The sequence below is a fragment of the Gigantopelta aegis genome, chromosome 9 (assembly GCF_016097555.1).
Source record: "Gigantopelta aegis isolate Gae_Host chromosome 9, Gae_host_genome, whole genome shotgun sequence".
NCBI lineage: Eukaryota > Metazoa > Mollusca > Gastropoda > Neomphalida > Peltospiridae > Gigantopelta > Gigantopelta aegis.
In genome coordinates this window covers 32,157,656-32,185,538 of record NC_054707.1, presented here as the reverse complement: position 1 = coordinate 32,185,538, position 27,883 = coordinate 32,157,656, and the positions used below count along the sequence as shown (strand labels likewise).

At 36.3% G+C, this 27,883-nt stretch overlaps 1 protein-coding gene across 1 annotated transcript in view; it reads right to left on the bottom strand.

The window, feature by feature from the left end:
• The window catches only part of LOC121382221 (SCO-spondin-like), a 65,125-nt gene that overhangs the window by 6,181 nt on the left and 31,061 nt on the right, over nt 1–27,883 (bottom strand). The window contains exons 20-38 of the mRNA XM_041511749.1: nt 27,515–27,564; nt 26,543–26,908; nt 25,946–26,145; nt 25,376–25,515; nt 24,303–24,412; nt 22,554–22,697; nt 21,573–21,681; nt 18,023–18,186; nt 16,905–17,015; nt 16,449–16,571; nt 14,855–14,962; nt 10,707–10,724; nt 9,983–10,224; nt 8,134–8,287; nt 6,417–6,734; nt 2,982–3,200; nt 2,422–2,610; nt 1,862–1,903; nt 563–607 (exon numbers count right to left, since the gene is read on the bottom strand). Of these exons, the coding sequence (XP_041367683.1) occupies nt 563–607; nt 1,862–1,903; nt 2,422–2,610; nt 2,982–3,200; nt 6,417–6,734; nt 8,134–8,287; nt 9,983–10,224; nt 10,707–10,724; nt 14,855–14,962; nt 16,449–16,571; nt 16,905–17,015; nt 18,023–18,186; nt 21,573–21,681; nt 22,554–22,697; nt 24,303–24,412; nt 25,376–25,515; nt 25,946–26,145; nt 26,543–26,908; nt 27,515–27,564 (2,852 nt within the window). The remainder of the gene's footprint in view (nt 1–562; nt 608–1,861; nt 1,904–2,421; nt 2,611–2,981; nt 3,201–6,416; nt 6,735–8,133; nt 8,288–9,982; nt 10,225–10,706; nt 10,725–14,854; nt 14,963–16,448; nt 16,572–16,904; nt 17,016–18,022; nt 18,187–21,572; nt 21,682–22,553; nt 22,698–24,302; nt 24,413–25,375; nt 25,516–25,945; nt 26,146–26,542; nt 26,909–27,514; nt 27,565–27,883) is intronic.

The following is a 27,883-nucleotide window of genomic DNA, read 5'->3' as shown; positions in this document are numbered from 1 at the left end:
TGAGAGCTTTCAAGCCTTTCTTTTTAACATATTTAAGATGGGGAACAAAAGATAGCTTCCTATCAAATATAAGCCCCAGAAATTTAGTCTCCTGCTCAAATGGAATTGAATTTTTGTCCAAAAACAATAGTGGATCTAAATGGAGACCTCTTTTCTAGCAGATAGCAATACAAACTGTTTTTGCGTTTGAGAATCTAAAGCCATTATCAGTTGCCCATTGATGAAGTTTATACCAACAAAGCTGCAACTTGATCACTGACCAATGCTAAATAACGTTTTGTAATATTTACTATTTAAAGTAAATATTGTGTTTTATTGTTTTACATCAAAACCTATATGCAAATTAAATAAAATAAAATTATGACCACAGTGAACAGAGTCAATGAACAGATAGCATGATTAATTGAGAAGTCTGATCTAAATCGCATGATTAATTGAGAAGTCTGATCTAAATCGCATGATTAATTGAGAAGTCTGATCTAAATCGCTACATATCGCCTTCATTTTTTTTTACTATGTGCACTATTCTGGATTGACTATTTAGATAAGATCAGTGACTTACACTTTGGTACTGGTGATGTTACGGTTGGTGTAGTTGACCCTGGACCTAAAAAGTAAACAAATTTGCACTGTAAGATACAAGTGTTTACGGGTCAAAACATTCTGCATGCAAGTAGTGTGATCTGGGGTAAGTTAGTCAACCGTTCGTTGCTTATGTACGCCACGTGATAAGCCAGTCAAAATAGTTTGCAGACGTTAGCAAAATACGGATGGATCAACTTGAGATTCTTAATTAATTTAGTTCTGAATTGTTTTATTTTATGACTATTTCCACATTATGTGTCCTCGAGTCCTCAGTATAATTTGTAAATATTATTTTAAAAGTTTGTTTTATTTACCGACACCAATAGAGCACATTGGTTTATTGGATGTCAAACGTTTGGTAATTCTGACATATAGTCTTAGAGAGTAAACCAGCTACATTTTTCTATTAGTAGCAAGGGATCTTTTATATGCACTATCCCACAGACAGAATAGTACAAACCACGGCCTTTCATATACCAGTCGTGGTGAGAAAGAGAAATAGCCCAATGAGCCCACCGACGAGGATTGATCTTAGACCGACCGCGCATCAAGTGAGCGTTTTACCACTAGGCTACTTCCCGCCCCCATAAATAAATGTTATGAAATTACATAACAAGCATAATTAATCATAAAAGACAGTATAATTTAAAAACAATTTCACACTATGATTTGAATTGTGAAAACAGGGTGATACACCTTTGAATAAAAACACCTAATGTGCATTAAACACTGGTACTATACGTTCTTGCACACGATATAAACGTACCGATCTGTAATTTTATGGCATTAGGCAGAATCAAGTCGTACCAGCATGCATACTGGAACAGTGATGTTGCCAGGTATTCTTCTAGCTATGTAATAATTTCATTCCACTGTATGTTTCTGCTTGCAGACAGTTAAGACTTAAGCACTCTGCTGACATTTATGCACATCTAGATAGCTACACTGCTGTCCAGGACAACGTTTAATGGTTAGTTCTTAGTGATTAGTGAGACACATTTAATAAAACTCGCTCTGGGTAGTAGCAGGCATCGGCATGTACAACTCTGTACATCCTAGCTTTAACCAAGATTGCTATAACCACTACGCTACCGCGGACAGTGAAACAACTTGCTTGTGTTCTCTTGATGTACAGAAATAATCTTAACAATTAAACACAAATATTAATTACAACATAATAATAGCGGTCTCTACCTACAGAAGATCTGTAGAATAAAAATTAATATTATACGCTGTGGTTCATTATATAACTATTACATTTCTATAAAATGCATACCTGTCGTTGGGACGGTTACCGTGGTTTTAGGTGTAGTAGTTGCTGAAATAACAAAGAAAACATAAGATACACGACTGCTTAGCATGACATATTATTCATATACATTTAATGAAATATATCATCTTGTGTACATGCATTCTATGCATAATATTAGGTTTAAAATAAAACTACATTTCAGCCATTTACAATTTCCTGTTTGTGTTGATCCACGTGTATGATGCCCGGAGACTCATGGAGGTATTCAAAACGTTTTACGACAGACGTTTGACGGCTATGTCTACTAATTACAATCCATCACTGACTAAACTGATGATTGATGCTATTCCATATTTTGAACGTGTGCATACCTTTTTAATCTCTTTGATGTAACGTTTGCACATTTGTTCATTGTTTTATGTGAAGTGACAGGTTAGACAGCTGTATTCTCATGACGTGTGCCACCGGTGGGGCAGGATATGTTCATCGTGTTTAGTCTAGTTCTGACAAAATGTAAAATAATATAGCTATTCTGTCAGTTGTTTGGGAAATAATATACAAACTAAAACTGAATAACTACGCACTGCATTCCTTCATAGTTTCATCTTCATTGTTTTCACAGTCTTGTTTGCCATCACAAAACGACGTAGGCTGTACACAAATCATAACCCCCGTGAGTGATCTGCAAGTCAGACCATCTTCACACTCCTTTGGAGTAGTGGTTGGTGGTGTAGTTGTGCCTGGTGCCGTAGTGCCCGGGGTTGTTGTTGTAGCTAATGGAATAGTTACCAAAGCATAAAACTAAGTGTAGATCTCAATACAGCTGTGTGAATTAGTATAGTAAATGTTCATTAAAATGTTTTTTATTTATACATCTAATTTTGTTTTCGTAAACAAAAATAATATTGCAATTACATTTAGTCTGCTTTTACATTTGTGTCTAAATCAAAACCTAGACAAAAAGTTTAAAAAAAAAACTTTCTTGTTTAACGACACGTATTTAGTGTTTAATCTGGTCTTATACAATGCATAGTTCCTACGGTGTCACACAATATATGATATCATGGTGTATCTTGGAGAATCTTTGATTATCTTATTTAACAACACTGAGAAGAAAAGAAGAAGAAGAAGTGAGTTCACTCACCACAAACGGTAGAGCGTTCATCTTCCTCACCCTCACAGTCTGGCTTTTTATCGCAGAGTTTATCAGCTGGTACGCATATTGGTTGACCTGTTTCCTTTGATGTGCATATGATAGTCGCGCATGTCGGTGTCGTGGTTCCTGGTGGTGTCGTGGTCGATCCTACTGGTGTTGTCGTAGATCCTGATGGTGATGTGGTCGATCCTGGAGTAGTTGTAGTCGCTATTTGTAAAACCAATATACACAATGTACATGTATATACATACATACATACACAAATACATACATATACATGCATATAAATATACATACATACATACACAAATACATACATATACATGCATATAAATATACATACATACGTAGCCGAATACTTGGCTCGAACTATCCAGCGGGTCGCACCACATTTTAGTGTCTCAGGATAGTTCGAGCCAATGATAGTCTACTGTGTGTGTGTGTGTGTGTGTGTGTGTGTGTGTGTGTGTGTGTGTGTGTGTGTGTGTGTGTGTGTGTGTGTGTGTGTCAATCTAATTAAAATTAGCTCCACTATTACATGTGATCCAACAGCAGCCCGTTGGAGCTCATGTCAAGTTGACCTTTCATTCGACCAATCAAAAACCTTATTTCTAAAATCATGCCAGTGATTTGATAAGAATTTGAAAACATTCGGGATTATGCCGAGGGTATACGAAATGATTCGGGTGAATTACGAAGTATGCCGGAAACTAATTTCAATATAAAATTCATTTCAAGACGAAAAAAAACAAACAGTGATGGTATAGTCATAGAATCTGTTTATACTAGTATACAATCCAGACTTTATTACTGCACTTTTCCTCCAGTTTTTTCGATGTTGAAATAGACCAACAAGTTCGCCTATTGCATAAATTGTCTCGCCCGATATTTTTAGAATTTGTATGCTCCCGAATAACGCTATAAAAGGCGAAGTGTAATTTGTCGATATTTAAATTGTTATTTATAGATGAAATGTCACCTGGACATGGGAGTCCACTCAATGCAGACACACAGACAGACACACAAACAGGAATACAGACATACACACATGAACAAACATCCATACATACATACAAGAATGTATGGATAGCCGAGACAGTCTCATGACAAGCCTACAAGGTGCGGTTGATCCCCCAAGCACGGCGAAAACAAGTCGACATGGGGGGGGGGGGGGGGGGGGGGGGGGGGGGGGGGGGGGGGGGGGGGGGGGGGGGGTAGCTTTAGGGCGCAAAAAAAAGTTTCCAGGGGGTTTGTGGGTATGCTCCCCCTAAAATTTTGAATGAAAACTAGATGTCCTAAAATGCAGTTAAAATTAATATCTGCCTTAAGATATTACTACCATAATATTTTTTATTCAGAATTAAAATACAGCACAACCACCCTACTCCACCGTGCCTGTCCCCTGCGCCATTGCGTTTATATATATATATATATATATATATATATATATATATATATATATATATATATATATACTCTATCAAAAAAGAAACGCATAGGCGAAATATTCATGGAATTATCTCTTTAATTCAAAGTGGCATAACTTCGTTATTTATGATCGTATCACAGTCAAAATTGACGTGAGTATGTGACAATATTCTTGCTATGGACTGACGGCAGTGGAGGCGGTTTCGTAACACAAAGCGTCGCACGAGTGCGTTGAAATCAGTACCTTGTGTGGCCATCAGCAGCAGCAATCACTGCGCGACATCTCCTTGTCATAGACTGAATGAGTCTCTGAATCCGGTCACGTGGAATCCTAGCCCACTCTTCCTGCAGTGCAGGTGACAGTTGCAGAAGCGTCTGAGGCTTCGGGTCACGCTGGCGTACACGTCTGTCCAGTTCATCCCATATATGTTCAATGGGGTTAAGATCTGGCGATGTTGATGGCCATGGCAGCACATTGATGTTCTCATTATGTAGGAAATCAATTGTTACACGTGCCGTATGCGGCCTGGCATTGTCCTGCTGAAAGAGTTCTCTCTGTCATTCCAAAAGGGGAAGCATGTGACGGCGAAGAATTTCATTCCGGTAGCGTACAGCTGTCAGGTTACCTTGTACGAACACAAGTTCACTTCTGCCGGTGTATGAGATGGCTGCCCACATTTTAACACTCCCTCCACCGAATCTGTCAACTTGGGCGACGCAGTTGTTGGCAAAACGTTCATTGCGGCGTCTGTAAACACTTTGTCGTCCATCACGTCGCTGTAGAAGGAAACGTGACTCGTTGCTGAACCATACTCGCCGCCAGTTTCCCAAGATCCACCCCTGTACTTTCGTCCACCAGCGAACACGTAAATGTCGATGTTGACTTCGCAGGACGGGGCCAACATACGGTCTCCTAGCCCGTAAACCAGCTTCTCGAAGTCGGTTTCGAATGGTTTGTGCAGACACCCTTCTCAAACCAGGTATGCGTCCAGCAGTGTTCGTTGCTGTGGCAGTTCGGTGACGCAAGTGCAGAACCCAGATGTAGCGATATTGCGCTGTAGTTATGCGAGGTCTTCCACTTTTGGGCCGGTATTCAGTTGACTGAAACTGCTGGTACCTGTCCCAGAGACGTGAAATGGTGCTCTGATGGACGTTCATGTGGCGTGCGACTGCTGACTGGAGGCGGGCTATTGCAATGTTTCGATTCGGCAGGATTAGTCTTGGCATCTTGTAACTCGTCTACATCGAAATGGAAATGAGGCATCATTGCGAGCATTGCAGCTTTAAATACCCATTACTACCCCAATCTTTTCCCCGAGTTTCACGTGCATTCGCCAAAATCCTACGATTTCACGCCGATTTCCTGCAATTGTCGCACAACGTGCCACAACGTGCTTTAAACTTGTTGTTAGGATGCATTTGGGCATGCTGTCCCATTCCAGGAACATTAACAAACGTGGTCATTCAGCAACATTGAACAAAAAACCGATATTTTGTAAAATCAAACACTTTTCTTCTTTCCTTAGATCACCTATGAGTTTCTTTTTGACAGAGTATATATATATATATATATATATATATATATATGATATATATATATATATATATGTATATATATGTAATATATACTTAAATACATAGACACACAAACACACAAACATACATACATATATCACATACATACACATACACATACACATACACATACACATGCACATACACATACACATACACATACACATGGATATGAATATGCATATGCACATGCATATGCACATGCATACATGCATATACAAACATATATACATACATACATTCTTACATACATATGTACGTACATACATACATGCATTCATGCACATAGATATGCGCGTGTGTATGTGTGTACGGTCATGTGCTTGTGTGAAATGTGGGGGGTCGAGGAAACAAGAAAAATCGTTGGTTATCTTATTTTATAACACTGAGAAGAAAACAAGAAGAAGTGAGTTCACTCACCACAAACGGTAGGGCGTTCATCTTCTCCATCCTCACAGTCTGGCTTTTTATCGCAGAGTTTATCAGCTGGTACGCATATTGGTTGACCTGTTTCCTTTGATGTGCACATGATAGTCGCGCATGTCGGTGTCGTGGTTCCTGGTGGTGTCGTGGTCGATTCTGTTGGTGTTGTCGTAGATCCTGCTGGTGTTGTCGTAGATCCTGCTGGTGTCGTGGTCGATCCTGGAGTAGTTGTAGTTGGTGGAGCCGTTGTTGTAGATGTCGTAGTTGTTGTCGTAGTTGTCTCTGTAGTAGTAGTTGTTGGCACTGGTGTTGTACCTTTTAAGTAAGCAATCAAATAACTGTTACTGAGGATGTGGTTAAATATTTGCAAAGCACACGGATTGTGTTTGTAGGTTTTGTACATTCTGTGTGAATTAGAGTGAATATAAACAGTATAACTATGAATATATTACATCAGTATAACCTGTCTATAAAGTTGACATGTGCCTTGCCATGTACAGATGTTTTGTGAAACAAAGATTCCTTTTTTTTCTTTACTTTCCTTTTTTTGGTTAAAACATTTGTATTATTATATTTTGTGGTAATATTCGGGGATTTTGGCACTAGATTATTACATACTATTACAAGAAAAGGAATGTTTGTTTAACGATACATCAGCACATTTTTAAACAACGTATTTTGACATTCGGTCGAGTGAAAAAGGTTAAAGTTAAAGTATGTTTTCCTTAACAAAACCACTAGAGCACATTGATTTATGAATCATTGTCTATTGGATGTTAAACATTTAGTAATTCTGACATATAGTCTTAGAGAGGACACCTGATACATTTTTCCATTAGTTTCAAGGAGTCTTTTATATATACCATCCCACAGATAGGATAGCAGATACCACGACCTTTGAGATACCATCAGCTTCGGCTGGAACAAGAAATAGCCCAGTGGGCATACCGATGGAAATTGATCCTTAAACGGTCATGATGATCAGGAAGCAAAAGATCCATAGACATGTAAATACACAAGCCGTGGAGCTCTGGTTGGTGGGGACAAACCTGAGTCCATCAAGGTCGATTGAATTCTACGACCAATCATGCCTGTGACGAGCACTCTACTACCGATCTACATCCTACATTATTTTCATATCTCTAAACAGTTTTCAAATAATTAATCTGCAATTTTTTTATTAAGCGGTCGACACACGTTAAATAACGATACTAATAAGCAAATACTTGAGCAGGGTCATAAGTACATTAAACAGATACAACGATTTGACCACGAAACCTATATCTCATGATGCGTAGTCATGTATTTGTTGTTACTATTATCATTGTTAATATTTACCAGCTGGACTCTCTGAGAAGATAAAATGTTAATAATGAATACTGTTAAACCATCGATTACTTCTATTTCTTTCCCTTGCTGTTGTTTCAGTTTATTCAATCGTTTCTCACAAACGTTTACTTTATTTTTTGATCAGTCTATATATTGAAAATTGCAGTCGCCATTGTTATACAATTTATTGTTTGTAAGTAGGAGAGAGCCTCGTATGTTGGATAACTTGTGACCAATACCAAAAAGCAATTGTTTATATATTTGTAGTTTAGTTGTTGTTATTTGTTTTGTTTTGTTTTTTAAATCATTATTTACAAAAAAAATTCAATTGGTTAAATATAATGAAACCATTTGATAATATTTGAAAAACAGGTAGTCTTATCACCTGGTTCAAAGCAAGCCTTTATTGATAGCTCCTTGACAACAACTTTTCCACCTTCAGTTGATGGAGTTAACATAAATTGAATTTCTGTGAACTCTGCGTATTCTTCAACACTATATTTTTGGAATCCGTCTACAGAACTTTCTTTACTAAATGGCTGAAAATAAAAATGCAGTGAATTTATCAATAACATTTTAAGTCGATACATATTTAACGAAAAAAAAAGTAAAGTTTGTTTTATTTAACGACGCCACTAGAGCACATTGATTTTTAATCTTATCATCGGCTATTGGACGTCAAACATATGGTCATTCTGACACTGTTTTTAGAGGAAACCCGCTGTCGCCACATAGGCTACTCTTCTTTACGACAGGCAGCAAGGGATCTTTTATTTGCGCTTCCCACAGGCAGGATAGCACAAACCATGGCCTTTGTTAAACCAGTTATGGATCACTGGTCGGTGCAAGTGGTTTACACCTACCCATTGAGCCTTGCGGAGCACTCACTCAGGGTTTGGAGTCGGTATCTGGATTAAAAATCCCATGCCTCGACTGGGATCCGAACCCAGTACCTACCAGCCTGTAGACCGATGGCCTGCCACGACGCCACCGAGGCCGGTATATTTAACGATACCCAATTAAAATAAGCAATTTGTTTTCAAGTAGTAAAGTATGCATAGGTATATATGTCCGGAAATAACAGTCATTTGTCAAAATGTGACAAACAAAATCCAAGTTAAACCATTATTCTATTTTTAGAAATGCAATGCTTAATTAATCAATATTTTTATCACAAATGTTATTCATGAATATTTAGAAATAATTATGGACAAAGACTGACTTTGTTGTATGGTCGTCCATAACGTAAAATGTGTTCACAAAAAATGTTATATGCCACTTTTTCGGTATAATTTATTCTCTGTGTGTCCTAAATCTCTTAATGCACAAATTAAACCTTCAAATATATATACATGTATATAACGAGTCAACATTGCTTTTTAATGGAATAATTTTCTCCATACTAATTCATAGACTGTTCCATTTTATAGTTTACAAAGTTAGTGTGTATTTTATTCTGTAAGAATATGTGACTGTGTATTAAAAGGGCGAGAGGTGTAGCTTTATTGTCCAAATGGCAACTGGTTCGAATTCTTTGAAGGCGTTAATAAACATTCCTGGTGGTCAGGCAACAGTTTGTACCAGTTTATGTCTTTAGACGAGTTGGTGTGTAAATAACTGAATCATAGATTAGAATCATAAATTCAGAAACAGCATAATGTCAGTGAAGTTATTGGGTTTTTTTATTATTATTATTATTATTATTATTATTATTATTATTATTATTATTACTACTACTACTACTATTATTATTATTATTATTATTGTTATTATTGTTGTTATTATTGTTATTATTATTATTATTATTATTATTATTATTACTACTACTACTACTACTACTACTACTACTACTACTAGTAATAATATAATTATTATTATTATTATATTATTATTACTACCAGTAGTAGTAGTAGTAGTAGTAGTAGTAGTAGTAGTAGTAGTAGTAGTAGTAGTAATAATAATAACCTCACTAGTAGTAGTAGTAGTAGTAGTAGTAGTAGTAGTAGTAGTAGTAGTAGTAGTAGTAGTAGTAGTAGTAGTAGTAGTAGTAGTAGCAGTAGTATAAGACTATGACACCATGCAGGTCCATGTTAATGTTTGATCAGTTAATTAATATTAGTATTAATATGATTAAATGGAGAATTACATTAAAACCAATAACTGAATGTTGAATCGATATATTTATACCAAATTTATTATACCAAATTTAATAAAAATAATTTTGTTAAACATACCAACTGTGCAATTGGAGTCGTAGTTGTGATACGTTCAAGTTTTCCTGTACTTGTGAATTTCAAAGATTTTAAGACCGTGGGTGTGCCTTCCTTTGCAAGTAGCTTTATTGTGAATATAGCGTACTGTCCATCTGGTATCAAGGTCATTTCTCCGTTTGTAAGAAGATCTTCTTCTTGTTCCTTTAAACCAGGGAGCAATACGTATTTTGACTCCACCATAACATCGTCGCATTGAACTGGTGCTATAAATGCAATTTTATTATGTAATACATGTATTAACAAATAAAACTAAATGAACTCAAATTCACAGTTAGTAATTATATTCGAGAAATATGTTGCTGGGGTTTTTGATATTCGAAGATAATAACTGCATACTATTAATAGCATTCATCACATACAAATTCAGTGGTGAAACTTTGAGCTGTAGATAACAAAAATAGTTGTCCTTTCGCCCAAAGACGTGGCACGCGTCCACATATGATGCAAGCCTGAATTAAATACTCCATCTGTCCAAACTTCAGTACATTTACAACATTAATAAAAAGACATCTGCAAAACTATAACTATTGCTCAGTATCAAAACAAGCTCAATATCAATACACGTAACAAATGAATTCCTCAAATACCTATTTGTTAAAATATTGATGTTACAAAATAATATGAAATTGTATTTAAAACTAATAATTAAAACAGGCATGCGAGGAAATGCCAAACAAGAACTTACTTGTAGCTGGAGGAGTTGCTGCAAATAAAAAATATATACATTGTATTATATATATATTATTATTAGTAGTACTACTCAAAAGAATTTAAGGGTCAAAAATTTATAACCAAATAAGTTTCAGAGTGTATTAGATTGATGATGTAAACTACACCAATTTTTTTATTTATTGTTCCATATTTACAAAAAAACAACAAATAAACGTCACTGTATACAAGAAAGTCACATGACATGCTGTCAAAGTTGAAGGTTGTCAAATATGGATTTTACACATTAGAACATTCGTTTAATAGTGTGTGAATCTACCCCTGGCGCGAATACACTCGACACATCGTTGCCTCATGCTGTTGATCACACGTCTGAAGAACTCTTGGGGAATGGCCTGCCACTCTGCCATAAGAAGTTGACCCAGATCATGAAGGTTGGCCGGAGGGGCATGGTTATCCCGAACTCTCCTGCCTAATTCGTCCCAGGCGTGCTCTATTGGGGCTAAGTCAGGCGAATATGCTGGCCAATCCATCCTGGCGATACCTTGTTGTCTGAGAAAGTCCGTTACCACCCTGGAGCGGTGGGGTCTGGCATTGTCATCCTGCAGAATGGCCCCGCCGCCAATCTGCTGAAGGCCTGGGAGAACCAACGGCTGGATAATCTCATTCAGATAGCGGATTCCATTCAGATTGCCATCCATCACATAGAGGGGGGTCCTGTGGTGGATAGAGATGCCGCCCCACACCATGACGCTGCCACGAACAAACCGGTGACGTTGTCTAACGTTAACGTCAGCGAAGCGCTCCCCAGGACGTCTGTAGACACGAACCCGAACGTCGTTGAACTGGAGACTAAACCTGGACTCATCAGTGAACATCACTCGACCCCACTGAACACGTTGCCACCGCAGATGAAGTGTGCACCAGTGACGTCTGGCTCTCAGACGATTGCGTATGGTTTGATCAGACACTCGAGTTCCAGTCGCATTCCGCAGATTGTCACGTAATCGGCGTGCAGTGGCTGTGCGTTGACGTAGAGCCATATTGGTGATGTTGCGGTCCTCTCTATTTGTAGTGCTTCGGGGTCTTCCCGAACGTGGACGATTTCGAACAGAATTCGTTGCTTGGTACCGTTGCCACAGTCGGCCAACGACACTCTGACTGACACCAAGTCTCAGAGCAACATTTCTTTGCGTATTGCCATCCTGAAGCCAAGCAATAGCCCTTCCTCGATCTTCGATAGTCAGTTGACGTCGTACCATTGTCGAATTTGGAGTGTGCACCGTACACGAACGCAAGCTCCAATTATACGGAAATTCAGCATTGGGAACATGGAATACAGATGCAAAGCGTGCAAATGAAGCGCTTTGTGAAAAAGCAAGTTATGGGCACTTAGCAGACCTTTCGCTTTCACCCTAATTTACGTGCAAATGTAAGCATGTTTTCGCCATTAGAACTAGTCGACAGTGTCAATGACAGTGGATTTTAATTCATTTATGGGTTGCTTAGACCCACTTTCGTCAAAATGGAACAATACCATGCGTGACATTATGGTCTAGCTAATATAATTGACATTCAGAAAATAATGTCGAAAATATCGTCTGACCCTTAAATTCTTTTGAGTAGTATATATATATATATATATATATAGAGAGAGAGAGAGAGAGAGAGAGAGAGAGAGAGAGAGAGAGAGAGAGAGAGAGAGAGAGAGAGAGAGAGAGAGAGAGAGAGAGTCAGACAGAGGGAGAGAAAGAAAGAGAGAGAGAAAGACAGACAGACAGACAGGGGCAGGCAGAAAGACAGGCCAACAGATAGAGAGGTGTTATTATCAGAGTGTTTTTCGGTATCATTAATATCATATATTAGGAATAAAAATTGTTCTTAATATATGATATTGACTATACCAAAACACACGAGGGTAATAATCTCTTTATCATATAATTTCAAACTTAATACGTCTTTTTGTAAAATGTACACGCAACTTTAATTCCAGTCCGCCATTACTAGATATTTAAATAATGTAAGACTATGTGACGCGGTGTCTTTTTGAATGGAAATGAAGTCAAACTTATATACTCTTCAAAAAAAGAAACGCAAAAGGGTACAAATGGGTTATAACTCCGATTTTATGTTTCCTACCGGTTCATGCTTTGTGAATATAGGGTCATTGCATGTCCCAAACACATTCCCACGGTTACATTCGATAAAACGCAGCTACTGTACAATAAAGTTCCAAAATGTGAATATTCGCAAAAACGCAGCCACGTGCAAACCATGTCACCATGCACGTGCGTTGTCTGCACGTGCAACATGAACACCGACAGTATAAAAGTGCAGGGTGTTCGCTTGCCTGGCCTCTGTATCTGGCCGACAGTTGACAATCCAGGACATGCCACGTCTCAGTGAACCGCAGAGAAACAATCCCATCGGCCGACTAGACGCAGGCGAATCCAGAACGGCCGTTGCCAGGGCATTCCATGTGTCCCCAAGCACCATCTCCAGACTGTGGGACCGTTACCAGCAACATGGATCAACACGTGACCTCCCTAGATCCGGTCGACCACGGGTCACTACCCCCGGGCAGGACTGCTACATCCGGGTACGCCACCTTCGGGAACGATTGACTACTGCCACCTCCACAGCCGCAGCAATACCAGGTTTGCGCAGGATATCCGACCAGACCGTACGGAACCGCCTACGTGAGGTAGGAATTCGTGCAAGACCGTCCAGTTCGAGGTGTCATCTTAACACCACAACACCGTCGACTCCGACTGCAGTGGTGCCAGATTCATCGACAATGGCCTCAACTGCGATGGAGACAGGTGTGGTTCAGTGACGAGTCCCGATTTCTGCTCCGACGTCATGATGGAAGATGTCGCGTGTATAGGCGTCGTGGTGAACGTTATGCGGCAAACTGCGTGCAGGAAGTGGACAGATTCGGCGGGGGTAGTGTCATGGTGTGGGCAGCCATCTCACACACTGGCAGAACTGACCTGGTCCACGTGCAGGGCAACCTGAATGCACAGGGCTACATTGACCAGATCCTCCGGCCACACATCGTTCCAGTTATGGCCAACGCCAACGCAGTGTTCCAACATGACAACGCCAGGCCTCACACAGCACGTCTCACAACGGCTTTCCTACAGAACAACAACATTAATGTCCTTCCTTGGCCATCGATATCACCGGATTTGAACCCATTTGAGCATCTATGGGACGAGTTGGACCGACACCTCCGACAGCGACAACCACAGCCCCAGACCCTGCCCGAGCTGGCAGCAGCCTTGCAGGCCGAGTGGGCCACCATCCCCCGGGACGTCATCCGTACTCTGGTTGCTTCAATGGGCAGGTGGTGCCAGGCAGTTGTCAACACACGCGGAGGCCACACCCGGTATTGACTCCAGATGACCTTGACCTTGGTGGTGTGTCCTATCACTTACTCACAATGGACTAGAGTGAATTGTGAACAATCCTGCAACATTTGGTAATTATTGGACTCACCATTCAATAATTAAATCAATTCTCCAAATGTTACGACAATGTGGTTTTGCGTTTCTTCTTTTGAAGAGTATATATATATATATATATACTCACGGATAAAAGTTCCTGTGCATCATTAAAATTTCGATGAGATATGTTTTAAATTTTAAAATGTCGTCTTTTACGATAGATGTAATATTTATCTTTTAAAAGTACAGTGATCCTCTCCTGTCTTCTAAATCTGAAGTACGGTCTACAATATGCTTGGTGAGCTGTCTGTCACGATGTATCAGAACAACGTATTGATGTACGGTAATGGTGGTACTTTGTGATCACCTAATCGATTGCCTACAGTTCTAATCGGTTGCCTACAGTTCTTCTTTAAATCAGGAATGCATTGGGATGTTATGCTTGTCATTTTCAAATGATTCCATATTTGTACCCGCTTGATATTGACGATTTAACAGATGTAACAGTTTGTATTATGATACAGCAATTTTTATATTGTAACGGGGCTAATAGTCATCCAGCAGAAACGCCGACCCAGTAAATATAATATTTAAAAACACAAAGTTTCAGATGGCAAGATTCGGACCTACTGCACCTGGTCGCATGACATTTCACAGCCCGCGACCTTAACCACTATACGAGTAACGTTGCATTTATTTATGAAATAATACTTACTGCAACCCATTTCATCAGAGCCATCATCGCAGTCCAAGTGATTATCACACGTCGTGTTTTTATCCAAGCATATTTTCTTTCCACAGTGAATCTTGTCTTTTGGACAGACTGTAAAAACAAATTATGATATGGTGTAATTAACAACTTACATATTATCACTATTGGTCTGTCGCAATGATGTTAAAGTTTGGTGATAATTCTAATATTATTAAGGCTAAAGGGAACTTCAAACCATAGTCTGTAGAATGTTTTGCATATTGTAGCCGATGTAAACTCGTTATTGAATAGACGGGAGGGGAATTCAGAATCATCCCTATAATTTTGAACATATTCAATATACGTTTTTAGGCAATTAATTGTAATACTATGTCATAATTTTAATACACGAATATTGTTTTTGGATCAGACTAGATATTGCATCATCAACGTCGATGAGCCCTATACACTTACGGTCAAGATATTAGATCTAAGATATTGTTAACTGCAACCAGGTATATTTCCTTAAGTCTAAGCATTCTAATTCAGCAGTTTCCTTAGCATTTTTAAAAACAGTTCGACTGACCCAGCTTCAATTTGCAAACATCCAACTCTGTAAACAGGCTGGCATCTTGCCATGTTACTGTGACAGTGTCATCGTGGTTATTTTCAAAATAATGTCCACCATACTGAACATACTGATACAGCCATGTACGAAACATATTTTATTTCTTTACAAATGTGAACTTTTCTCATATATCGGTATATTAAACACAGACGCCAGTACATCGTCTATGCATGTATGCCCACTACGAAATGCGTAGGAAAGGCATAAACGCATATACCAACCAGCGGTGGGATATCTGTATTCAGCCATTGCGCCAGCTTGGTCTCAGAAACGTGAGGGGACACAATGTATAGAGAAACTCAAATTATTTCGGTAAAGCAGTTTGAAAAGTATTAATTTGATGGGAGAATTAGACACGACATGCATGATTACAGCGTGAATTTTGATATTGCGATATAACTGGATTGAGGGAGGGTGGGGGGTAGCCTCATGCTGTGGTACATAACCAAACTCATTGATTTGTTGTATCTTCGTCATGTTATTTTGGCAGGAAGATTTTTTTCTTAACTTTTATTGGCATATGTTAAATAGAATAACGGTCAAATTACATTTTACACATGGTGTGATAATAATAGTCTTAGTTAATACCATATGCCCCTATCTTTATGCTCTCATTATGGCCGGATGTCGTTGTGTCATGGCTTGATTCAGTAAACTAGCCTATGAATGGCAGTCCTCTTTTAGCGGTGCAGAAGGGATGACATTTCCAGTAAAGGATCTTCTTGGGAGTAGCTGTCCTCCTATAGACGATTACTAGATAGAGATTCATAGAATCAACCACTAGTTTGCCTATTCGACTCTACATTGTGTAGATATTCGTCCCTGACCATGAATTACGGTTTTGTAAGTTTAGACTTTGAAAATGATCGGACCTTTGTAAACATGTTAACATGTTGCGAAAAAGGCAATGCTAGAATTTATATTTTTAATACATCATTAAAAAGCATATACTGAAATATAGTGGCTATGTCAGTATCTGCATATACCTACCTGTGCAGTTAGCTTCATCAGATCCATCTCGACAATCGGCAACGCCATCACATACAAAATTCCTCATCACACACTGAAGTCTTTTTGTATTTGAACAGATAAACACATTTCCAGCACATAGTTCTAAGAGAAAAAATGGTATTTTAAATTAGGAATACACGTAATAAACCCTTTTCTACCTAGTTAAATGTTCAATTCTAATGTTTAAGCATTATTTATTAACGTACATTACAGATTGATCAACAGACTCAAAGCCTAGATACATTAAGATAGATCCCTACACTTTATAACTATATGCAAATAACATATATATACATACAGAAAGACATAAAGGATAGTAGGCAGGCAGAGTTCTTAAACTGACTGGATTCTATATACTGCTCTTGTAAGAATTAATGTGAATGGTACTCATTGCCATTTATATATGTGGAGCTTTTATTTGTGATGTTTACTTACTACATATTGCATCACTTTCATCAGAGTTGTCACCACAGTCATTTGCTTGATCACAAACTTTGGACTCGTGGATACACTTGCCATTGGCGCATGTGAAATTGCTGCATGATCCTGAAAATAAATCCCAAATAACACTGTAGTGTTCCCATTTCTAATAAGTGACAAAGTTATTTTCGTTGTTGGATGTTCGCTGAAGAAACTAACTGTGACAAGTTTGGTAATGACGGTGTTCTTATTATTTAACTGGTTATTATTTTCTTTCGTACCTTTCACAGTATTGCTTTTCAGACATTCCATTGTTAATTACACTAACCCATACTTTATACGTTATAAAAATACATTTCTCCCTATGAAGAAGTTGTATGTGATCACCAGTAATATTATTTATTATTCTTTTAAAATTACCCATAATTTTATTATATTGAACATATTCCAAACATATGTATTCACAAACGAAACAAAGCATCAGTAAAATGTATATTTTTACATAATGTATTGAACAGCAAAGCAGAACACAACATATACAATTGTGGATAAGCCAGTGACACCACTAAAATGTCTTAAACATGGTGGAAATAAAGAAGACGAGGAAGAAGAAGATGTGTTTGTTCATAAAGTGACGCACATAACACATTTGTATTTACTGTTATTTGGCATCAAACATAATATTTTCCGACGCCATATAACCGTAAATAAAATGTGTTGAGTGCGTCGTTAAATAAATCATTTCCCTCAAACATAATATTAAGGATCACGCAGATAATGAGAGAGGAAATCCACTGTCGACATACTATGGTCTATTCTTTTCGATTAGCAGTATTGAATCTTTTATGATTCCATTCTACACATAGGGTAGTATATTACCACGGCCGTTTTCATACAATATGTGGAGTACCGGTTGAAATGAGAAATATACAATTTGGCCTACCGACAGGGATCGATACTAGATCCTTGTCCTAGATCGATCACGAATCAAGCGAGTGCTTCACTACTGAGTTTTGCTCAACACCCAATTTTTTGTTGAACACCCAATAACTAAATTATAATTATGTGGTTGTTGTTGTTGTGTGTGTCGTAAATCATTCATTAATTCAAAACATATTTCTGATAGTACTCACCACATCCCATTTCGTCGTCTCCACCAGGACAGTCGACAACATCATCACATCGATTTTTTTTAGGAATGCATCGTCCACCTCGAATACAACGGTATTTAACACTTTCGTCACAGGATGCCGTACAGTTTGTACCAGTACATTCCACTCTACCACTTGAACACGAGCTATAGAAAGAAAACATCATAAAAATAACCCTGCTGACGTCTTCGACCAATATAGTACTTATTAATATGCAAAGCACGAACACAACAACTAGATCAAATTGTTTACATTAATTTATAATACAGTGGGTGATACAAAATACACTATACATCAATACCATTGTTAACGACAAATTTGTTGGGAATTATTCCACTTAATTTAATGTTTGGTCGAGGTATGTTCTAATAATTGCATATCTTTTCTAACACTAGAACCAAGCAATTTGTAAATTGAAATACACATTCTAGATTTGTGAATTGCTTTATTTACAAAAACCTAGCAACTAAAACACTGTTTCTGTGATTTTGTGAGACATGCACATCTGATTCTGTTTAATAAGTTGATGTCATCACAGACTGTATAGTGTATTTTCAAAGGTATTATGAAACACCCCGTCTCAACACCAGGTAAAAATTTAGTCAGTATTACTGACATGACTAAACATTAAAATAATGTTTTGTTAGTTTTCTAATTATAACCCATATATACGTCTTGTGTTCTGGATAGTGAAAGACCAACAGTCTACATTAAAACTACATTCCCTGGAATATTTTTATCATTTAAGCATATAGAACAGAAAATCCAATTACGTTTGGTGCATATATGACGCCGCACTCCGCATTGGTTTCACTACGCTGGCTTATCCAGGTCAAAAACAAAGCCATGATTTTGAAAGTGGAACACTTTTGACGGGCTCGTACCGATCTCGGTTTTCATTGGCTTATCACAAGTATAGAATTCCCCCAACAAGAGATCGCGTGAGATTTCGCAATTTTTGAACAATTTTAACTGTCTTGCTTGAGGGGTCGTCTCATATCTCCAAAATATATTTATATCCATAGAGATATGGTACAACGTCTTTCCAGGGGTCGGTGAGTGGGGGATTTGCCTTGAAATTTTGACAGTGGCCAGCTGTTGGCAGACGCGTTACATGTAAGGGGGTGTTACTAAATACGTAACGCTCTAGGGGTAGAGGAAGAGGGTACTGTGTTCGATTTACGTAACATTTTACAAGACTATATGTTATTTTTATTCATTACTTAGACCTAAAAAGGTGTTTTTTGGAAATGCGCGGTCAGTCTAGGATCGATTCCCATACAAAAAGACCATGGTATGTGATATCCTGTCTGTGGGATGGTACATATAAACGATCCCTTGCTAAAAATAAAATGTAGCGGGTTTCCAAGGCGCGTGTGCAGGGATTTCAGCGGGGTTGGGGTTATAGACTGTGTTAAGCGAAGTTTATATTGGGCCATGCTCCCCAAAAAAATACATTTCAATTTTTTTTGTATGGGGTTGTATGGGGTCGGATGATTATTAAATCAATATGCTTTATCTTTGATGTCGTTAAACACCCCCCCCCCCCCCCCACAACTTTACCCTTTCCAAACGAAATAATATTTATTTGAATTTGTCGATTTTAACACGTAAAATTAAGAAGTGAAAACGTTCATTGTCTACTTTAGTATATTTTATTTAAAAAATATATACATGATTAATGTGTTACTAGTATACAAACTAAACTTTGAAAGTTCTACTAACACTTTATAAAATATCAATTCTGAAATAGGAAGGTACGACTGTCGATACTACGTTGTCAAGATTAAACTAGTTTTAACTACAGTGCAAGATTTCTCTTTTAATTTTTTGAGACGAACCCTACAATTTGACATCGGCAAACGCACGTGTTAACTGAAACTGACAACAGGCTGTCGTTTGTGCTTTGCCGAGCTATGGCGGCACAGGCGACGAATCAAGGGTATACGTTTGACGATATCCGTTCATAGCGAACACACACGACTTTTTTAAAAGTGCATTTGAGCTTGTATTTCACATTTGTACATGATGTTATAATATGGTAACCAGATAATGTAACTTTAAATGCTCTTCAGTTACAAAATATACGTTGGGGACATTTATCTGGGCAAATAAAACAATGTGAAATTTCGCAATGTACGAGATAACCCCACGTCCTCTAGATGAATACATGATTCTCGCCTTTTTATGATCTGTTGGGAGCGTTTTAAAAACATTTTTTTATTATTCATTTTCAAAACCCTACCTGTCCTGGGGTCAGATAACTGAATAAGGGATGGACAATTTAAAACGTATCACTTGGTGAATATTCATATCAAATATGAAAGCTATCCATGAAAGGATGCAAGAGTTTTAAACATCTAAAATAATTAATAATTCAAAATGGCTTTGACCTTACTCCAGGTTCAGATTCATGGGCGTGAACTATGAGAACATTCATATCATATATGGAAAGCATCCTTGCAATGAAAGTTGTAAGCACTTGGAGAAACTTTAAATGATGTTAAAGTGACCTTGAAGGGTCACATTAACGGAAATTAGGCATTGTACAAAATCACACCAATTATGAAAGCCATCTAGAGACGAAAGCAATAAGGAAAATATAACCCATTTCAAATTACCGTATTGTCAAATGACCGGGAGGAAGAGTAACTAGTCATCTAATGTACAATGACACCATAAAAACTACTCATTAAAGTATTCAACAGTTAAATTCAATTAACAAATTATTCGTCAAAACTGCAATAAAGTTCTGATGACGTTAACCTGGTCCTGGTGTCCCAGTTGTACATTTGTAAACCTGTGATTTTGTAAACTTCACTACCGAAAATTAAATTTATATTTACTAAAGAATTCAAGAGTCAACGGCAAATTAGAAATATATATATCTATATATATATATATATATATATATATATATATATATATATATATATATATATATATATATATATATCAATATTTAACCTGACTTTAACTAAATTTTTCGATTCCATTCCGAACTTATCTTACAGTTTCTACGTGATACTGACTTTTATTCAAAATTTTAATATTATCTATCTGTGATATTTGTATTGTTGTACAGTTCTTTACACTGTGTTTTTATTTAACTTTTGAATTTTTATATTGATGTTGATAATCACTTCATGTTTTGCCTTAACCATAGTTTGACACCCAATAGCCGATGTATGTTTCGTGTTGCGGTGTCGTTAAACATTAATTTATTCATTCATTCATTAACTATATTTACACTCAACAAAAAAAACCTTGAACGTTCATTACAAAATAGTATACACAAAAATGTAATTCAATACTTTAACAGAATGTTCACAGCAGTCACATGGTTGGACGGCTGTGTATCTTAACAAGAAACACCATTCTAATGACCAACAGTATGCATTGTTTGTAATAAAAAATATATTATAAAATATGTAATATAAATTAATACGACTATAGTTTGTTAACACATACAACCAACAAGCAGAAGAATTGTTAGTAACAAATTCATTTGACTGATTGTTCATTAACTAACCAGTTCATACAGTCTCGTGTAAAGTACTGTCCCTTCAGGTAAATGGCGCCATCCACAACACATGGACACTCTGCTTTTGGAATACACTTGATTTCAGGACCATCACTGTCTAAAATTTAAAAACATTAATGTCTATTAATATGTTTTTACTTTGACCAGAGAGATGTTACATAAATAGAAATACCATACGGTCATGTGACAACAACCAGCAGTCAACTAGTATTGAAATATCATATTATGGGGAAAAGAGCTAAGAAATCATATCTAGGGATGAAGGACTTAGTTATCATATCCAGAGAAAAACAGTTTAGTTATTATATCTAGGGATGAAGATCTTAGCTGTCATCTCTAGGGACTAGGGACGACGGACGAAGAGCTTAGTAATCATATCTAGAGATGAAGAGTTTAGTTGTCATATCTAGGGATAGTTATTGCTAGGGACGAAGGGCTTAGGTATCACATCTAGGGACAACATACTTATTTATCATCTCTAGAAAAGAAGGTGTTATTTATTATCTCTAAGAGCTTGGTAGCATGTTTTACAATCTCCCATCATCCAGTTATATTCATACCTAAATATCATATAGCTTTCGACTGCATGGTTCCATGTAGCACCCCACCCTTACCCGGCTATACCAGTGGTCTGACAATATATTAAAAATGGTATTAATTGCAGCAGTTTTAATATTAAATAGGAAGCTATGACCGTACAACCAGTGAGAAACTGAAAGCTTGCTCTATAAATTTTAGAGATGTGCATCTTTTGGTATCCTAAAAATTAAAATTGAATGGCAAAACCAGTGTAACATCTAAAGGACAAGATCATAATTACACCCACGAATTACTATGTGGTGCTCTACTTGAGGGCTGTCACTCCCCGGAATAACCTGGCAAAACATAGTCCTTCTCCACTAACGTACACACCATAATCACGAATATGAGAATACATTCTTGTCGTATTTTGAAACACTAATTACTTACCAGCTACAACCATGTCCTCGGGACAGAAGCAACCTTCGATACACGTTGAACTTAAGCAATCTGAATTCTGTTCTATGGATCCACATGTGGGTTGGCAGGTAGAGCCACAAGCTCTGTACTGGCTTCCATAATCACATTGCATTGCTGTAAATTGCCAACAAAAATAATTAATGATTGTAGAAAGCATAAACATAAATGTTAATCGTTAAACTGATATTTAAAAAAAAGAAAAACAAATGATGGATAGCTTATAAGCAACAATTCCTTTTTAATAAGTATTGCTTTAACATCTAGTAACACATATATATGTCACAGAAATAAAACAGATCTTAACAGTTGATGAATAACATTAGTTGTTTCATAGTCTGAGGGGATTTCATCTATATATTGCTTTTATTTCCAGAACAACCTACACATTACAAGTTCAGCTGATATGTAAGATTGTTAAATATAATGGTATTTTGACAATATTATATTAAATCAATATATCAACAGGTTTTTAGTAAAACAAGTTAAATTAAGTTCCATTTTAGAACAAATTACTATAATTATGTTTACAATTCAAAGAATGGTGTGTGCTTTACGGTTTCAGCTGTTTGAATGTTGACTTTGTCATAAAGAATTCTTAATATAAATATAAAAATAGTTAGAGCATGTAAAACTAAGATAAGGTATATTAGATGTACATGAATAATCTAATATGCATCTCATAATTATGTTTTAAACCAAATGTTAAACCAATATGTGATAGTAAGATATATTTTACATACTTTATGAGAAAATCTAAGACAAAGTGACGGAATTGTTTAATGGGCATGCAGATCGGAGCAGTATCAGTTTGTCACTCCACTCTCGTCAGCATTAGTCGATATAATATGAAAGAATGTCATTTCGTATCATCTCATTTGCATACGATTTTCTAGCAGATAGATTCATTTTAGATGTTCAGCATCTTGTGTAAGCACAATTAAATGTATGCTGCTTGTTTTGCTGTGTGGATTTTTTTTGTTTGTTTTTTATTGGTGGAATGAAAGGTTATATGATACCATCGAATGACGATTAGATTGGCTCAAGAATATCTACGATCAAAATTAACGTTTTTTTTGTTTAGCGTTACCACTAGAGCACATTGATATATTAATCATTGGTTATTATATGTCAAACATTTGGTAATTCTGACATTCTGACATTTGGTAATTCTATTAGTAGCAAGGGATCGTTTATATGAACCATCCCACAGACAGGATAGCACATACCACGGTCATGGACATACCAGTTGTGGTGCATTGGCTGGAACAAGAAATAACCCAATAGTTTTTCAAAGTGGTCAGTCAGAGCAGATTTCAGTTAAATCGAGTTAAATATGTTTGAATCTTTACAAATTCGCTAGATGCAAACATTAATTAAACATAATTATACCTATTGTTAAGTATTGAATTTTTAAAAATTATTATTTGCATTCCCCTCCCCCACCGCCACCACCATTTTCACAATAAACAAACATGTATTATAGTGACACACTTATACCTTTACATATTTGCACAAAAGGTAGGATATAAGCCAATACATTCGACCACCAATAGACACTTGATAATGTTTCACAATAATCTAAACTTGTTATACAAAAGGTTAATATATATAGATTATTTTATTTTCAGTCTGTAGTGTTATAGTTTTTCCTTGTTTATGAAAACTGAAGTACTGAATATTTGTGTACGTTTTATTGTTGTAAAATGCATGATTGCTTACGACAAAGTCGTCGATGTCTCCATTGAACTGGGAATCCTTTGCTGTTGCACAAATCAGCAAAGTTGGATATAGCTGTGCACAAACATTCGCAGTCGCCTCCCTTGTCACATCTACAATTAAATCAGTCATATTGTATAAAAATGACCATCTTATGAGGATCAAATAGAAAAGGTAAGTCTACTAAATGAAAGAGTTAAAATGGGCACAGCGATACTACATAACTAGCATGTGCGTTTCCATAATGCAATTCCATTTTTACTGATAAGAATTAGCACTTAAGTGCATGAAATCAAATAAGAAACTACCTTTTGCGGCCATGTGTGATAGAAAAAGTACACCCTCGGTGGTGACAATGTAGACCTGTAATGAGGTGTGACGATTCCCAGGGTCGACATTTCCACCGCCGAGCGTGTACGTTTTCTATCCCACATGATTGGATAAGAGTGGTTATTTTTCTCTCATCCATTCGGTAAAGAAATTACTAGTATTATTATTTTAAACTAAGAGACAAAGATGGCTGAAAATGTTTGTTTTCATTTGATTATTTTATCATAAATAAACTAATTTGTCATATTTGCCACAACCAATATTTAACACTACAAATTAACAAGATAACATTTATAATGCAGTTTTGGGAAATAAAATTAGTATCAATCTGCAAATATTATCTGCTGATCTCACATTTTCACTCTTCTTGTTGGATTGTAGAATTAAATAGTATATCTTATGAGAAAAGATATCACTTTTACCCTGTTTAAGTCGAATGATGACTTTATAAACATAAAAATAGAGTTAACTTCTCTTGTTAGTTGAGTGTATCCGACATGACTTTCTCACTTAAGCTACTGCTATAATGCCTATGAAGGGATGGGAGAAAATGCAATCCATAAATATTAACATTTGAAATTATTACTTAGAATGCATGACATTTGAAATATATTAAAGCACAAGAAAATACGAATCTATGCATGTGTTTATGTCCGTGTATGCCATTATCTTTGTGCGTGTTAAATCTAAATTAATAATGTAGACCTCATCATTTTACAGGCAAGTGTTGGTTCATGGCAACATACCCACATGCTTCTTGCAAACAGTGACTATACATATCATCAACATCAGGACCTATTAGGGCCTTTCGACATCTCGCAAATATAGAACCCTCCTTGATGATATTACAAGAATGAACTGCCCATTTCTTCCTTTCTGCATTCACCTTTACAAAATAGAATGATGAAATAATTAGTCGAATAAAGTTAATTTTTAAAGATGAAACAAATGAAGTAAAAACTACTGTTAACAATCCATAAAAAAATATATATAATATAAAATAAAATATATAGATCATTGGATCTGGTGGCAGAACTAACGTTCCTAACTTGTATGAAATAAACGTTTGAGGTAACAACAGAACAGCATCTAGAATTCAACATAGTCTCTAGTTCTGTTGAATTCAAAGTTAGCTCAAACTATAAATTTTCAGTTATTTATGTGTTTACAAACGTCGAAAAATAAACACGATAAACACACAGGTTAATAGGTTCGTAGGTACGTAGATAGATAGGTAGGTAAGTAGGTAGGTAGATAGCCCGGAGAGATCTATTGGAATTATGCTTTAATTATGATTATGTTTTGATCATACTAACAGTGCAGCTGTCATTGGTAGCAACGTTGGTTATCGCAGGACAAGATTCATCTCTGAATGCATTGTACAGCTGCACTTCTGAAGTAAGAACTTGGCCATTGGCGTCTCTGAAGTCATCACCAGTTTTGCCATTGTTGTTTCCACACATTCCTGCTACTTTGTTTCTGAACCTTCTGTCCAATTCAACACGCACATTTTGTCCTGAAAAAACATTATATATATATATATATATATATATATATATATATATATATATATATATATATATATATATATATATATATATATATATATATACATATATACACATACACGCACACACACGCACACTGATACACATACATATTCATGTATACATACATACATGCATGCATACATGCATGCATGTATGCATGCATACACATACATATTCACATACACTTCCTGTGAATCTATAGCAATATAATTTAAGTGATTCAAATGATATGTTTGTCCGTTTTTATGAAACAAAGATTGATATACGTCATTAAAACAGTACAGTGGTTTGTGTTATTAGGGTATTATAATATGTAGAATATTCTTTAGAATCGCTGGATGTACAAGTAAGAGAAATACTTACCACCATCATAATAAACCGACAGGCCTTTGCCTTGGAAAATTGATACATAATCCTGTGATATGTAATAGCCCATGTACATCAGTCGTGATCCAGCTGGGAAATTCTTCGTTTTTCCTTGATATTTGACTGAAATTCCGGATCCCTTTGTGATTGTAACTGTAATTTTTCCTTCGATGTTTATCTTGATGATATAGGAACAGGCTCTGTTCATTGTGGTGCACATGACAGATGTCAAAGTGATCTCCAAGTCCTCTCCTGTCACTAGCATGTTCCCGTCACTACCACCGTCGCATATTTCAGAAATTTCGTACAATTTCCCATCAAATGTTTGAAATATTGGTGAGGTACCAGATACACGGCATGTTGCTTGAAAATGAAAACAGATCAGTGTTATTTTAGTACGTTGTATCTTTACACTAATATAATCTTAGGATAAATGCTTCATCGAAGCATACTCTCATGTGTTATTGAAATAAAATATAGCATTTAAAGTTGAACTGACTAATATAAATAGTGTTTACAATGGACCAATGTATATGTTGTTTGGACATATACTGAACAACAAAACAAATCCAAGAATTAACTTAGTTCAATTTAATTTATTTTAAATTGTTCTGTTTCAGTCTCAGTCGTTTTTGTGTCTATTCAAATTATCAATGTCTTGTGAACAGTTTATGGCTAATTTTTACAGCCTGTTTACTGAATAAAATATATACATGTATATATAGTCTCTGCTTTTGAACGGGAGGAGTTATTTTGTTGTTGATGATGTTGTTTTTGTTGTTAATTGTTTTTTTAGTATAATTACTCGGTATCATTTAATTACATGTTTTTTGTTCACCTATGAACAAATGTACCATATACTCAATCAAACAATCGTCTTTTTGTTTTGTTTTAAAGAAGAAACGCGAACACAAAATAATATTTCTGCTTTTTTTTTAATTACTAGTAAACCACATTTAGTAAACTTACTTTTACAGTTATTGTCTTCCTTTACATCCCACACTCCATTATTACATTTTCTGAAGTGAAAAAAAATCAAAGGCATATTAGCAAAGCATTTAATATATGTATGTAAAATTTCATTAATTGTTTTGTCTATGACACAGAACAGTAGTTATTTATGACAGGTGATAAAGTAGGTCAATGGATATTTTGTCTTTAATTGTTACCATCAATTTAATTAACTTTCCCATTACCCCATCACTGAAATATAAATATAACGGTAAATGTAGAAAGCTAACAAACATGAGAGGCAAAAATATCCATATCCATAGTAACATAGTTTTAAACCACATTTTCTAGCCTAAGTAACATGAACACCAGTGTGCGTTATTTTAT